General features: G+C 48.7%; 2 protein-coding genes across 7 annotated transcripts; both read left to right on the forward strand.

The window, feature by feature from the left end:
• Positions 1-400: 400 nt before the first annotated feature.
• Positions 401-8635, forward strand: LOC136955828 (rho family-interacting cell polarization regulator 1-like). Of its 6 annotated transcripts, none has more exons than XM_067249574.1 (17): positions 401-611; positions 2594-2802; positions 2996-3128; positions 3429-3507; positions 3726-3749; positions 3876-3929; positions 4167-4316; positions 4414-4477; positions 4600-4643; positions 4713-4838; positions 5002-5150; positions 5306-5414; positions 6426-7109; positions 7192-7346; positions 7910-8021; positions 8115-8406; positions 8494-8635. In XM_067249574.1, exons 3-17 carry the CDS (start codon positions 3037-3039, stop codon positions 8568-8570), a joined length of 2211 nt encoding a protein of 736 aa, XP_067105675.1. In that variant the 5' UTR covers positions 401-611; positions 2594-2802; positions 2996-3036; the 3' UTR covers positions 8571-8635. The 6 variants fall into 6 exon arrangements, with proteins under 6 accessions (XP_067105675.1, XP_067105671.1, XP_067105676.1 ...); XM_067249570.1 differs by having other exon boundaries at positions 8491-8614; XM_067249575.1 differs by having other exon boundaries at positions 7913-8021; positions 8491-8614.
• A 1104-nt stretch (positions 8636-9739) lies between these two features.
• On the forward strand, positions 9740-14942 carry LOC136955826 (transcriptional repressor CTCF-like). Its single transcript, XM_067249569.1, has 13 exons — positions 9740-9874; positions 10942-11199; positions 11293-11475; positions 11582-11927; positions 12029-12199; positions 12337-12470; positions 12568-12688; positions 12793-12942; positions 13046-13206; positions 13308-13490; positions 13591-13723; positions 13810-13956; positions 14115-14942. Exons 2-13 carry the CDS (start codon positions 10951-10953, stop codon positions 14375-14377), a joined length of 2241 nt encoding a protein of 746 aa, XP_067105670.1. The 5' UTR covers positions 9740-9874; positions 10942-10950; the 3' UTR covers positions 14378-14942.
• The last annotated feature ends 493 nt before the right edge of the window (positions 14943-15435 follow it).

Below are 15435 nucleotides of genomic sequence, written 5' to 3' on the forward strand. Positions count from 1 at the left end.
ACTCACAACACTTACATAACTCCCCCAATGCCGACGTGAGGCGGACAAGGGACTAACAATATGGCTCATCCATGTGTACATGTTCCAACATTATTACACAGTTTCACCCACCGCTCCACCCTCAAGCCAACCCCGAAGAGAGAGAGATTACTTTCTTGATTCTAGAGTTTAACACTGGAGTTATTAAGGGCCGCAAGGTACTCTTGTTTATATCCAGAACATAACATTGTGGATGGCTTCTGAGACGTCATCGATGTTTATGAAAAACGCCTGTTCACGTCCCCTCTTGCAAATAACGGGATAAATGCAACAGGAGACAATCTTTTCCGTTTTAACCCGACTGGCACTCCCCTTTTCCCTTTTCTTGGGGAGGGTTTTTGTCCATTGGCGTCGCGAGGAGAGGCAGCTGGAGCCGAGGAAGAGAAGGAGAAAGAGCGACAGTGTGACATTAGAAAAAAAGAGTTTGGAATCCGTGTCAAGATAAAAGAACATCGCCCAGGGTGAAATAGTATACTTTTTAATCTCTAAAGCGTCGGGACATTAGATTTGAGGTTTCGAGAAGAGTAGTGGCGAAGGAATCATCGGATTTTAGCCATGAAGCCCGCATAACGGTAAAAATCGTTTCCTTTTTAGTTGTTGGATAGGCTACGTTGTTTAACTACTTGAGTGATTGAATTATACAAGCATCAATGTCTGCTATGTAATCCATGACACCCAATGACTGCAACTAGTTAATCGTTTCTGTGTTGCTCTTTAATAGTTCACATCGTTTTTGGAGGCTACTTCAGAATGTATAGGCTATTTGTATCTAGTAGCCTATAGAAGAAGTCCCTTATATAAACTTTAAGGTATAGTTGTTTTTGTGTGCAATTGTGCCCCCCCTCCCCTGAGATTACAGTCTGTAGTCATGTAGACTACGGGAGGAGTGTTTTGATCCTAGTTTGGGCGCACTGTCATGCAGTGGTCTCCCATTCTATCCAACTAGGCCCACCAGTCTTTCCAGTCAATTTTAAAACGACCACACTCTTAAACATACATTTTAGAATGATAGAAGAGTCTGTTTGGTTTTGACAGTTAGTACAGTTTGTGCTGTTTGGGCCAGTCTCAGATTGAGTTGTTCTACGTAGTTGTCCGTCTTTGACTGCTGGCAAATCCCATAATCTCTAATCCAATATGCTTTCACAGATTCACACCAGTGGGTGTCTGTCAATCTGTTCTAAGGTTTTTCTTTACCAATGCCTTCTGCAGGAAAGTGCATTGAATGGGCTTTACAAGAAGACAGGAGAGACACAGAGGCAGTCTCAGGACCCTTCTTATCCAGATGAGATATTGCACATGATTTCATTTAATTAATACATATCGTACATCTTGTCCGGTTGCCAAGATAGTTGCTTTTAGGCAAGACATGTCCATAGCTATGATGTTTAATTTGATGGTTATGACATTATATTGGGAATCTGACACTATGAGTTGTGTGTGTACATGTCTGTGTATGTCCTGCTCCTCACGCGCTAGCCTGCTGAGTGTGTGGGAACTGCGCTATGGTAATGCTCACAATCTGCTCTTTGTGTTGTAGCGGCCTGCTGAGAGGATTAATATAGCTAATGATCCCATTAGCCACACAGCACCTCAGGATGAAAGGGACAGGGTACATACACAATGTACACTGGGTACATGCACAGGATACACACATAGGGTACATACAGAGTCCAGGATACATAGGCTTACACAGGATACAGTTGGTCGACTTGCGTGCTAGCACCATAAACACAACTCTCACCCTATCATCATTTCACCTTGACGACCTCAGAATAATCTTCAGGGTCCTTCAGGATTACATCGTTAACTGGACGCCTGGACTATATGGTGACCAGTTTCCCAGCCTCTCAGCCACACAGTCTTTCAGGCTCCCAGCCGCATAGTTTGAAAGGACTGGTCTCCCTGCTGTGTTGTTATTTGGTCAGTGAAGCCTTCAACCCATACACAGAATATGGGTAAAACCCTGTCTGGCCTGTGTTTTGGTTTAACCTCTGATCCAGGTCCTCATCTTATATTAGTAGGACCCTGGCCATGGAGAACACAGTGCTCCTGCATGGCCTCCTGGGTGGAGTCCTCCTTCAGGAAGCTTTTCTGGTTGTGTTTGTCTCGCTGGATTCTCTGGCTTCGTTTTGAAAACACTGAAAACACACAGGCTTTATAAGGCATGGACAAGTCTGTATTGGGGAAAGAATTACCCTTTTACATGTGCACACATATGCATTCCCCACACACACACACACACATTTATACACACACACACACACACACACACACACGCACAGATGGTTTTATATTCCTGGACCAAACTCCACAGTAGAATTTCCTGTGTAGTCTGCCATGAGACTTCCTGCATTCATGGTTGGGGTGTGGGTGGGGTTTAGTGTGGAAGGCTGTGTTCATTTACTCTCGTCCGATTGTTGTGGCTTGCTCACACATTTGACTTGCTACTCTGATCACAACACATCAGCCTTACAAAGGTGGAGGGGTAGGCGCCACTGTCTTTGTCCTCAGTCTCAAGCAATTGTCTGCTCTCCCTCCATATCTCTTTGGTTAGGGCTCATCCAACTGTACTCTGATCTGAGAAGAGGGAAGTAAGCCGGGGAGTACAAGAGGGGGAGGAGTGTGGAGGAAGTGAAAGAGATGTGTCCCGTCTAATGACCTCCTCTTCTACTCTGGTTCTAGGAGGTTGAAATGTGTTGAACTACCTCTGCGGCCCCCCCCCCCCCTCTCCCCCTAAGTCAAAGCCATTATTCAGCACTACAGGTGAGTACACACACATGTTCCTGTGAGATGTGACATCACCAGCCCTCCTCCTCCTCTTCCCTTTCTCACCAACAACTCACTGACCAGCCCTCATGCCGTGCTAGTGGACCAGGACACTCAGGTGCAGGGTGGAAAGTAGTGATTCTAGTGTAGTAGTGACTCATTGTGCTATGGGTTTCCCTCCTCTGTGCAGCACTCTATGGTCTGAGAAGACAAGCCTCCACAGGAAGCAGGATGTTTACAGGGTCCACCAAGAACCCGCCTCCAAAATCACCTCAGCCTGAGAGGCTGGACGAGGTGTATGCAGCCTTACGGAGAGGCCTGCAGTAAGAACAAACACACACACACACACAGGCACAAGCACACACACGCACACACACACACACAGTCACAAGCACACACAAACACACAGGCACAAGCACACACACACACAAACACACAGGCACAATCACACACAAACACATGATACGCATACACACATACCCAGGCTCACATATACCCTCTCATGTTAAAACTGCAGCGTTCTCTTCAGAGTTGTTGTGGTTGAAGGGTCAGCTGTAGCAAAACCAACAGGAAATGTCCATCGTCATGAAAACAGGAAGTGATGTGTTGGTGCTCTGTTGCAGGTCTTACTTGCAGGTGCACCAGCTGGAACTGGACAGTCTAGGTCAGCAGATCAGAGAAAGCAAGCGGAACGGACGGCTGGTGAGAGCACACATCACACACCCCCACATACACATCATACACATACACATCACACACACACACACACATACATATCATACACCCCCACATACACATCATATACACATCATACACACACATACACATCTACACACCTCCATATTGTGAATGCATTTCAATGGGACACAACTTCCATGTGATGTTATCAGTTACCTTTCCTCTCCCCTCTATTCTTTCAGGGCTTCCTGTATGAGCTAGACAAGGTGAGTCTCACACCAAGGTCATGTTTGACTCTTAAAAATGAAAAACCTATTATCAAACATATTGAAGAACCCAGTTTTAAACATCATGCTGAACGCAGTATTAATAGTTCTGTGTTTGTGTTGCAGCAAGTTAAAGCCATAGAGAGATTCATGCGCCGCTTGGAGTTCCATCTCAGCAAGGTACGAAGTCATGTCCCCTCTACTCCTTCCAGTCTGACTCCTCCCATTCTGACAGCCCCAGTCTGACTCCTCCCATTCTGACAGCGCCAGTCTGACTCCTCCCATTCTGACAGCCCCAGTCTGACTCCTCCCATTCTGAAAGTCCATGCCTGGCTCCTCCTAGTCTGGCAGTCCCAGTCTGGACACAGTATTGTCCATATGAACTGGTCAGTCCCAGTAATCGTTGCTGTGTTTCAGGTGGAGGAGCTGTACGATGCGTACTGCCTGCAGCGAAGGCTCCGTGACGGAGCCAGTAAGATGGTGGCTGCCTTCAACTCTGCCAGCAATAGCAAGGAGGCCCGCGAGAGTCTGAGTGAAGCTACTAGAGGCTACCGGGAGTACACTGAGGTGGAGGGACATGGGGGGCGTGTACACTGAGGTAGGGGTGGGAAGAGAGATAAATTCATAAACTTTCTCATCTCTCACTCTCTCTTTCTATCTGCAGCACATGTGTTCTTTGGAGTGTGAGCTGGAAGGCCAGATGGGAGAATTTAATATCAAGATGAAGGGTAAGTCATCTGCTTCTAGTCCAGTCTGGAGGACTGGGATTGGAGTCCTTCAGTCTCTAACACAGGGTTATGGTTAGTCCCTGTGTTGCGATTCTGTGTGTAACTGTCCTCTTGTGTTGCAGGTTTGGCTGGTTTTGCACGTTTGTGTGCGGGAGACCAGTATGAGGTGAGAACACCACACACACACACACACACAGCTTTCTCTTGCAAGTTTTGATGGTGTGCATCTTTACAGGTTCTGATGCGTTTTGGCCGCCAACGATGGCGTCTGCGGGGCCGTGTGGAAGTCGGCAGCCGACAGGTGTGGGACAGTGAGGAATATGTTTTCCTGCCCCTCGTCACGGAGATGTTGTCAATCAAGGTGAAAGCCCACTCTAAACAACCTAACACAGACAGCAGGCACTGCTGGGGCATCAAGAAACTGATATAGACACACACCAGACAACAACAGTGCCGGTAAGAATCTGTGCATCTCCTCCCATGTCAATCAGTCTGACTGTGATTGACCTGTTGTGGTTGTTAAGGTGACCGAGCTGAAGAGCTTAGCTAACCACGTGGTGGTGGGAAGCGTGTCCTGCGAGACCCTGGAGCTGTTCTGTCCTTTGCCACAGACAGTTGCCGTGGATATCAACAACCTGGGAACAGTCAAGTTGAACTTGGAGGTCACCTGGAGGTAACTAACCTGTCCTCCTTCTATAATCCCTTTGTCCTGCTCGTCTCCCTGTTCTCCCTCCATCATTCCTCGACTCTCTCTATACCCTCTTTGGTTGATAAAGCACAAACAGTTGATTTGAAGACTCTCTCTCTGTTTCTCTCTCACTCGCTCAGCCCTTTCGACAAAGATGACCAGACCTCCTCCGCTAGCACTGTCTCCAAGCGCTTCCTATCCAATCAGAGCCCTCCAGACACACCATCAATGCGGGAGCAGGTGTTTTATGTGAGTCATATGTCGGTAGATTATCCAATGCCTGCTCTGTTGCTGACCAATCTTGCCCGCCCCTCCTCCCCTCAGGTTTATTTTAGGGGGTTCCTACTGGCTTCAGAAGCAGTTGGATACTGAATCAAATGATCTGGTTGAACTGTTTGTTGTCGATTACTACTTCCCACTGTGATTGGTGTGATTTGACTGGCTTGTTCTGTTTCAGCTGCTCCCCGGCTGCTGTTTCTGTAGAGCTAGCAGTGATGTGTGTGACCGTGTGGGAAGAGGTGTGTGTGGAGCATTTAACGGTAGGAGAGATGTGTGCGGCGATCAGAGAGGTGTGTGTGAGGATGCATGTGAGAGGGTGAGTGGCAGTGTGAACAACAGTGTGTATGAGCATAGCTGTGGCCCGTGTAGCTGTTTGTTAGTGGTTGAGTAGTTTTCCAATTTCACCCTCCTCTTCCACAACGCGTTGAAGAGCTGTCCGCAGAGCAGGGCGGGGCAGCACTCTTCACTGATGGAAATGTTCCGTCGGAACAAGTGGACTGACCGTCTCTCGCCACCTCTCTGTGACCTCACCAGAACCACCCTCAAATTCAGACACAAACAGTTGGTGTGTAGGAGTACAAGTGTGGCTGTCTGGTACAATAAACTGGTTTGGGTATTTATAGAGGGTTGTGTCTGTATTAGAGATGGGTTGTTGTGTCAGTAGGAGAGATGGAGTTCTGTTTAGTTTGTAGTTTTATGACGGTGAAGCTGGAGTCTAGTAAACAAGGTTTTGTCCTCCTTAGTTACAGACGCTGATGAAATGAATACCTCTAGCAGGAATAGCTCCTTCATTTCAGTCGGATGGTCTCATGTCCAAGCAGCGAAGCAGAATAAGATCCTTATACCTGTCACTTTAAATTTTTGATTCAATATTTACTGGATGTTGATTATTACACTTCCAAACACCTAGTTTCACATGCGCACTGCCCCCTTTCTTCCCTCCTCTTCCTGTCTCCATGGTTACTGTGTTCTCCTCTGTAGTCATTGCTGAAGAGACAGGGAGAGCTGGAGAACGGAACCGTCTGGTCCAACTCCTCAGAATCCTCGGACGACTCGTCCAGCCCCGCCATGGGTCATCAAGCCCACAGGATGATGGCTTCCCACACTCTTCAGACCACACCAACCATACAAATCTCCTTCACCCCTCGCCAATCAAGCTCCTCCAACCCTTCACTCTCCTCCAATCAGGAGGACGAGGAGTGTGACAGCGCGGAAGGGTCTGGAGAGGTGGACTCAGGGAAGTGGGCAGTGCCAAACGGAATTTTACAGTGTTCTCGGTCTCTCTGCAACATCAATGAGACTGGAAAACACTCTACGTTGACTGAAAGGGCATTAGCTCAAACATCTAGCTCATCCATAACCAGAGAAACAGCAGGTCAAACACATCCTGAGGTATCCTGTTTTGTCCAGAAGCCTGAAGCCTTGAACTTGTCTGAGTGCGGGGCCCTAGGTGATCTGGTCCCTGCCTCAGCAATACAGATTGCAATAGATGCTGCAGCTGGATTAGAGGCTGCAGCCAAAGTCGAAGTTGATGTTAAAGCTGGGACCAGCAACAGTGCAGTGACAGTGGAGCTAAGGGAAGGGCTATCTTCCAAAGAGGACCACCAATCAATTCAGTCACAAGAACTGGGAAAGGAATTAAGGCAACCAGAAGAGATACTGACAGTAAGTGTGCTTGTGTGTGTGTTCTGTTGTTTACAGTGATAGTTCTGTATTCAGGATGTATTCACTGCTGTTTTCTCCTCAGGGTCGTTCTCACAGTCGCTCCTCCAGTTTCAGTCAGGAGGTTGAGACAGCCCTGGAAAGTTTTGACTTCCTCAACTGCTCTGACATGGATGATGAAGAGGAGGAGGAAAGGGGCCAGGACCAGGAAGCAGAGCAGAGAGAAGACTATTCTGAGAGGTCATTTTCCTTCTCATCCTTTCATCGCAAGACGTCACCCCCCTGTGCACAGTTTAGTTTACATTTACATTTAGCCATTTAGCAGACGCTCTTATCCAGAGCGACTTACAGTAAGTACAGGGACATTCCCCCGAGGCAAGTAGGGTGAAGTGCCTTGCCCAAGGACACAACGTCATTTGGCACAGCCAGGAATCGAACCGGTAACCTTCAGATTACTATCCCGACTCCCTCACCGCTCAGCCATCTGACTCCCGACTAGTTGGGGGTAGGGGATCATATAAATTCAGATAAAAGAATAGGTAATTAGGGCTTGTTTCTCTAGTGTGAACTTATACTGCCACCCAGTGTTGGGGAGGTGAAAAGGCATGTGTATGCAGACCAACAAATGTAAGAGTAAGTGTGAGTAACAAGGAATAAAGTAGTATGATGACTTCCTGAAATCCCCCTTTGTTTGTATCACATAATTATATATATCTCTGCTGCATTACAGCAGCATCGCTGTTGTTCTGATAGTGTCATGCTGAGGCGTGTTAAATACCACTGTTTACCCCCCATCCACCTAGAATATCAGACTGTGATGGTGTGGAGGAGCTGGAGATCTTCATGGAGGCCCCTGAGGGATTTCGGAACTGTGACTGTTCACCTATAGAGGATGACTGTAGTTCCCCAACACAGGTAACGACCATCGCCATGGAAGTGAGGTCATTGAGCTCTGACAGGCCTGCCTTTTAAGGTGACGATAACAGCTGTTTGGTACCTTCACTACAGGTAGACTACACAGAGCACCTGAAGGCCTCCATCCAGGAGGAGCAAAAGGAAGAAGACCAGAGGGAAGAGAAGGGTCACGAGGAGGAGGAGGGGAAGGAGGTGAACCATAAGGACAGAGATGATGAAAAGGAGGTTGAGGAGGAGCTGGAGCAAGAACCAGGGGAGGAATGTCAACAAAAGACTGGAGAGGTGGTGGAGGAGGAAGAGAAAGAGGAGAGGGCACAGGAAGAGGAGAAGGAGCAGGAGGAGAAAATGCAGGAAGAAAATGAGGAGGAGCACCTGACAAAGCTTGGTGAGCGGGCTGGAGCACTACGCAGACAGTGAGGTTATAATCACTTACAACAAACGGTTAGCTAACATCTGTTTGTGCCCCTAGCAGGTGAGGAGGCGTCCTGTGACGAAGAGACACAACCGTCTACTTCCACCCATCTTGCCACCACTGTCCTGCAACCATAGAGATTTCAGAGCCCATCCACCCACCCTCAAGCGGTTCACACCACTGGTCACATCCAGGTCATTCCACTACCAGCTCAGACAAGCGATATCTATCATGCAGGTGGAGATCGTGCTAAATCTGATACATGGCCTTTCATCCCCCACCTGCGGCTGACAATCCTGATCCAAAGTTAAAACATACACATGCGCACACACACATGCATTTATGTACACAAACATTTACACACAAACCCAACAGTGGAACCAGACTTAAGTCTATCTACAGAAACTCTTCAGAAAGTGCCTGGACTGATGATATAGAAAGATTGTACAGTATATCATTAAATACATGAATGAAATGAACTTTTTAAGACAACCAGAGAGAATTGTGAGCTCTCAAGAGTTTTCATACAGTGTTTATTTTCGGATTGACTAACAGATTATCAATCATAAAATAGCTATATACTGTTTCATATTACGAAATGTTGGCCTATGTCATGCTTCCTGTTCTCATATGTTCAGTTTTGATTATAAAACCATATTGATTAACTTGTTATGTATATCATTTCTATTAAAAACAAGACAAGAACATACTGGATAAAATAACCGAACACGAAGAGATAGAATAAGTGTAGCGTAGTCTACCATTCAGTAATAGAAACGATACAACACGTTTGCTGCAAAAATTCACACAAGATGCAATGTGTATCTGTGGGGAATATGTAGCATAACATGATTGCACCTTGCACATTATTAACACAATTTAAGGCTGACATGAGACCATGGCCGACAGCACTCACAGCAGACAACTTTTGTCACGGAACAACAGGAAGTGCGTGCGTGCGTGCGTGCGCTCGTATAGTTGGGAAGGGAGGTTCCAGTTTAATGAATATTAAATCATTATAATCGGAAATATTACCATCGTGAATATAGTATATGTTCTATACACAAAAATGTTCCCGTATTTAATATTTTTAAAATGGTGACGCAAGATATGTGCAGAAAGACATTTGTCGTAGGCTACAGAACAGCTGTTCAGTAGAGACACCACGCCCACAAGCGCTTAAATTCAAAAGTGGCGCGCAGACAGCCAAACCTCACAACTGCCGTGATCCCCCTCCCTCTGCTCCCGTCAGGCCCCTGCATGCGCATGCACGGTTGTCTACTCTGGGCCACCATTTTGTGAAAGGCCAACTCTCCCAAAGCGGGAGAGGATTATTAGCGACGCTGCGCAAGGGCACGCTTCCATACCGTCGGCAGAAGAAGACCATTCAAGCACCGAGCTCTCCCCCTAATTTAACGGGAAAACAAGAACTGCAAAGCAGGTAAAATGACGAATTTCCCTTGAGAAGGGGGGCATTTTTGTAGGAGCTATCGTCGGCCTCTAGGTGTCACGGTGGGGCTCGCGTCCAGGCGACTGGCGGGGGGTGTTTGTCTCCCTCTATCGTTATTGAAAATTCACTAAAACGTATAACCCAGAAGTTGGAGATTATTTACAATTTTATAGTATTTTAGGACGGATATTACTAGTTATTTCGCTATGGATGGCAATAATAATGGCCGAATGTTTCGGGGAATTGTTTAGGCCAGGCGTCCATCTTCTCGTGCCCTTTGTTTCCTCTTTTGAGATGAGAAACCGCGTCTCCGGGTTCTAGAAAGAAAGCGCAACATTTCGAGTTCAGTCTCGATACATTGTACAATCTCACTCGATACATTATATCAACTGCAACTATAACTTTTCCAGATGTTAAAAGGCGTGATTTGAAAAGACAAGAAATAATGTAAACCCTCGTCTAAAATTGCATTTCTAAGTGTTAAATTGTTATGCTACCTAATTTAGTTTCTACAGACGTACTTTCAGTTTGAACAATCCGTACATGTAGGCTATCTATATTCAATGTGGCAAAATTATCTGAAAACATAATAAACTCTACCTACTCAGTGTCTAAGTTGGCTTGGTAACTAACGTTTCACAATGGCTCCCAAGAGTAGGCTAAACACGGAAGGAGGTTTCGGAGTCATGTTGAAGTGGAGCCCCAGCGAATCTTGCGTTAAAATGCTAGTTCATTCCGAGCCGCAGCTTTCACAAAATATTGAGTCTTGTGGCAAATGCAAGTCGTAGCTTCGTTGCTGACACCCTAGCGCCCACACACACACACTGCTCATAATAGAACTTGTGTTGTGGGTAAGAGCTCCCTCTATAAACCACAAGGTAACGTTACAAACACAAAACTGGGTTTCGTGCAGGGTTAGAGTTGGGGTGGCAGTAGATGCTGTTCCACACTAATGATGTGGGTAGGGGGCTGGATGAGTTTTGCTGACCTGCTGGGTCATCCCTCTACAACTACACACCTCCTCTAGATGTGGGGATTAACTATTCTGTTTCTCACAGGTGGCATCCATGGAGGGTGAGGTTGTTTCCATGGAAACCACCCAGGCCCTACTTGGGGAGGCCGATAAGGATCTTTCTGAGGCAGGCGGGGCAGAGCTGATAGAGGGGGTTGCCCAGGAGGAGGTGGGGGGTAACATGGAGATGATGGTGATGGATGCTCTTGACCCCACCCTGCTGCAGATGAAGACAGAGGTCCTGGAGGGGGGTGGTACGGTGACAGTCACCGGGGGTGAGGATGGCCAGATCATCACACTACAGGTCAGTATCACGTGTGGGTCAGGGGTTGGGCTGAACCATGGCTTAAGCAGGGTTGAACGGGGCTGTTGAACAATGTTATTGCCATGGCTGCAGGTGGTAAACATGGAGGAGCAGGCGGGTGCGGCGCTGGGCCTCGGACAGCTGCAGCTGGTGCAGGTGCCCGTCACCTCGGCAACCGTGGAGGAGCTTCAAGCTAGCTTTGTGGACGCCCAGGCTAGCAGCAAGGAGGCAGAGCCTATGATCTGCCACACTCTCCCCCTCCCCGAGGGCTTCCAGGTCAGAGATGCTGTGCCACACGCAGTACATCACGCAGTAACGGGGTAGCTCTGTTTCTGTTAGGTGAATGTGAGCCCCCTCAAGCATGACCCTCCGTGTGTTCTAGGTGGTGAAGGTTGGAGCCAATGGGGAGGTGGAGACAGTGGAGCAGGAGGAGCTCCAGGCTGCTGAGGAGCTCCAGGGGGAGGGGGAGGGGGAGGAGCCAGCCGAGCCCCAGCAGGAGGACTCTGCCTGGGCCAAAGACCCAGACTACCAGCCCCCTACTGGCGGCCTCCGGAAAGGGAAGAAGGGCAAGAAGAGCCGTCTGCGCTACGGAGAGGGTGAACGTGACATGGACGTATCTGTGTACGACTTTGAAGAGGAGCAGCAGGAGGGCCTGCTGTCGGAGGTCAATGCTGAGAAGGTGGTGGGCAACATGAAGCCCCCCAAACCCACCAAGATCAAGAAGAAGGGTGTGTTTACATGTGCTTAGATACATCCTACTGTTGGCCTAGTCGCCCTGTGATAGTTGAAGCTTGCTGCTGTGCTAACCCCTCGGTGCATGTTTCTCCAGGGGTGAAGAAGACGTTCCAGTGCGAGCTGTGCAGCTACACCTGCCCTCGTCGCTCCAACCTGGACCGCCACATGAAGAGCCACACGGACGAGAGGCCACACAAGTGTCACCTGTGTGGGCGTGCGTTCAGGACAGTGACGCTGCTCAGGAACCACCTCAACACACACACAGGTACACAAGCACCCATGATTGTGGCTCGCCAGCCATCTTGTCTGGTCACCCCTTGCAGAAGAGCTTTCTTTCCAATGCTGGTCCTGATTGAAGCTATGACACGTGAAAACTCAGCACTAACTAACTGTCCTTCTCAGGCACCCGTCCTCATAAATGCCAAGACTGTGACATGGCGTTTGTGACCAGCGGAGAGCTGGTGCGTCATCGCCGCTACAAACACACCCATGAGAAGCCTTTCAAGTGCTCCATGTGTGACTACGCCAGTGTGGAGGTGGGTACACACACCTGGGTCTCTGAGGAGACCTGACAGATTGTCCCATTTGTGTTCCTGGAACCTGCCGGAAGTTCTAACGGTGTGTGTTGTCCAGGTCAGTAAGCTGAAGAGGCACATCCGTTCTCACACAGGAGAGAGACCCTTCCAGTGCAGCCTGTGCAGCTATGCTAGCAGAGACACGTACAAGCTCAAACGGCACATGAGGACACACTCGGGTTGGTCTCACACGCACATACACACACGCAGAGTAGCATGAGCACACAAATGCCCCCCAGAGATGGACATTTTCTTATTTTACACACTAACCCCCTCCCTCCAGGTGAGAAGCCCTATGAGTGCTACATCTGCCATGCCCGCTTCACCCAGAGTGGCACCATGAAGATGCACATCCTGCAGAAACACACAGAGAACGTGGCCAAGTTTCACTGCCCACACTGTGACACTGTCATCGCCCGCAAGAGTGACCTGGGTGAGACATGCAGGCTTTTCCACCCCACCCATCCAGATGCGGTGGGAAGAATGTGTCTGTGAGCATCGGTTAATCAGTTTGGTTTTGTGTGTGTATGCTGCAGGTGTGCATCTGAGGAAGCAGCATTCGTTCATTGAACAAGGCAGGAAGTGTCGCTACTGTGACGCTACGTTCCACGAGCGCTACGCCCTCATCCAGCACCAGAAGTCTCACAAAAATGAGAAACGCTTCAAGTGTGAACAGTGTGACTACTGCTGCAGACAGGTGTGTGTGTGTGTGTGTGTGTGGAGGGGGTGTGAGGGGCATGGCTGCCCATCTGGTTGTGGGACATGTTCACTGAGTATTTGATCTGTTTGACCCTGCAGGAGCGTCACATGATCATGCACAGACGCACCCACACGGGTGAGAAGCCGTACGCCTGCAGCCAGTGTGAGAAGACCTTCAGACAGAAGCAGCTGCTGGACATGCACTTCAAACGCTACCACGACCCCAACTTCATCCCCACCGCCTTCGTCTGCAGCAAGTGTGCCAAGACATTCACTCGCAGGGTACGTGGATGACTCCCTTGTATTTCTACTTGACCTGACCATGGTGGAGATGGGCGAAGTCCTGGCCTCAGTGCTCTGATGTCCGTGCTCCACCCCACAGAACACGATGCTGCGTCACGCTGAGACCTGTAATGGCCAGGATGTGTCTGACGAGAACGGGACTCCTCCCAAGAGGGGCCGGCGGGGGAGGAAGAGGAAGATGCGCAGCAGGAGGGATGACGATGACGACACTGGTGAGAACCAATCAGCTGATGACTTGGCACACGTGCATCTGTGAGTGGTGCTCCGAGTTTAGATCTGTGATCCCATCAACCTGTAGAGCCTGAGCTGGATGACATGGATGAGGAGGAGCTTCTGGCTGAGATGGAGGTGGAGCAGGCCCCACCTGTGGTCCCCGTCCCGGCCCCCGTGGGGCCCCCAGCCAAGAGGAAACGGGGACGCCCTCCCAAAGCCAAACCTGCCCCACGTAAGTTCACACGTGCGGGGAGGCCATGGTTGGTTTATGTAGACCAATTGGTTAGATATGTTACTTTGAGCGGGGAGGGGGGGTGGCTTGTGTCAGTTAGGCCATAGAAGTGTTCTATTGGCACGCTCACAGACTGTGTGCCATTTTGTGGCTCGCAGCAGCCGTCATCTGTGTGGAGGAGAACGTGGCAGACCCGGCGGAGGACATCATAGTGAAAAAGGAGCTGGGAGCGGAGCAGTCGGACAAGCTGCAGGAGGAGACTGGGACGGAGGAGGCGGAGTCTACTGAAGGGGTAGTGGCTATCCAGGTAGAGGAGGTCCAGGGGGAGGAGCCAGCTCAGGAAGTCCAGCTGTCTGTTACAGATGCTCCGCCCAACGGGGATCTCACTCCTGAGATGATCCTGAGTATGATGGACCGGTGATGGACAGGCTGGTCAGGAGGCCTGTCCAGGCTAGCGCTCACACTGACCACTTCTCTCTTCTGTCTTCTTGCATACATGTAGAACCATGCTCAGAACTTACAGACAGGCAGCCCCCCCACACACACACACACCCTGAAACCCAACACCACACACTCAACCATGTTGTAAGCTGAAAGCCCCCTGATGTTGATGATCATGCCTGGGAAATGAAATACATTTTCAGTCCGTTCTATTTTTTTAAAGATTTTAGATGTCTGTTTCTTAACTTGTGCGCGCTGAGGGGTGGGGACCGCCGAGATACTGATGATGTCATAGAAGACCAGGGCTCATTCCGCTGTTGAACATGTTTTATCTTCTCTCTGCTTCTCCCCCCACTCCCATCTCAGTATGTAATCATGTGCTCTCGCTATGTTAGAGGGGTGGGTGGGATCACTCTGGAATATCCTGCTTTTACAAAATATTATGCTGTTTTAAAATGAAACAAAATATTCTTCTCTTGTTATTGCTTTTAGAATTAATTTGTTTTTTTTGGGTTGATGCTTTTATTATTGTTTTATACCATGATATGGGGGGGGGGGTCGGGTCGGGGTCATGAGTTGATGGGTTTTGGGAGGGGCAGGAGAATGTATGACTGTACAGCCAATAAAAAGATCAACCTATTTTTCTCTTGATTTTTAATGTCATGCCAGAGTTTTACCTTGGGTTTGTTATGTTGAAATGCATCTAGACATGTAACACAGAGGAGCCTACTAGTGGAGGGGAATGTCAGTAACAATGGGGGTTAAAGCCAAATCTAGCCTGGTTCATTCCTACATGGAGACAAAGAAGAAAAATGTCTGCATTTAAAAAAATCTCATCCGCATACAAAATTAATTATTTATGTTTATCAGGCATGGTTTTTGTGCAATTTAGAGTGCCTCAAATCTGACATGGCTGTGGACATCTCCAGGTCTGTGCTTCACTGTCCTTCTCCTTCCACTCAATGTCTCCTTCTCACTGGCTCAGAGAGGAGGGGTGGGCAAGGCCCCCTATTGCATCTGTCAGTCTAGCCACCCTGG

Source organism: Osmerus mordax, chromosome 13 (genome assembly GCF_038355195.1).
Source record: "Osmerus mordax isolate fOsmMor3 chromosome 13, fOsmMor3.pri, whole genome shotgun sequence".
NCBI classification, from domain to species: Eukaryota; Metazoa; Chordata; class Actinopteri; order Osmeriformes; family Osmeridae; genus Osmerus; species Osmerus mordax.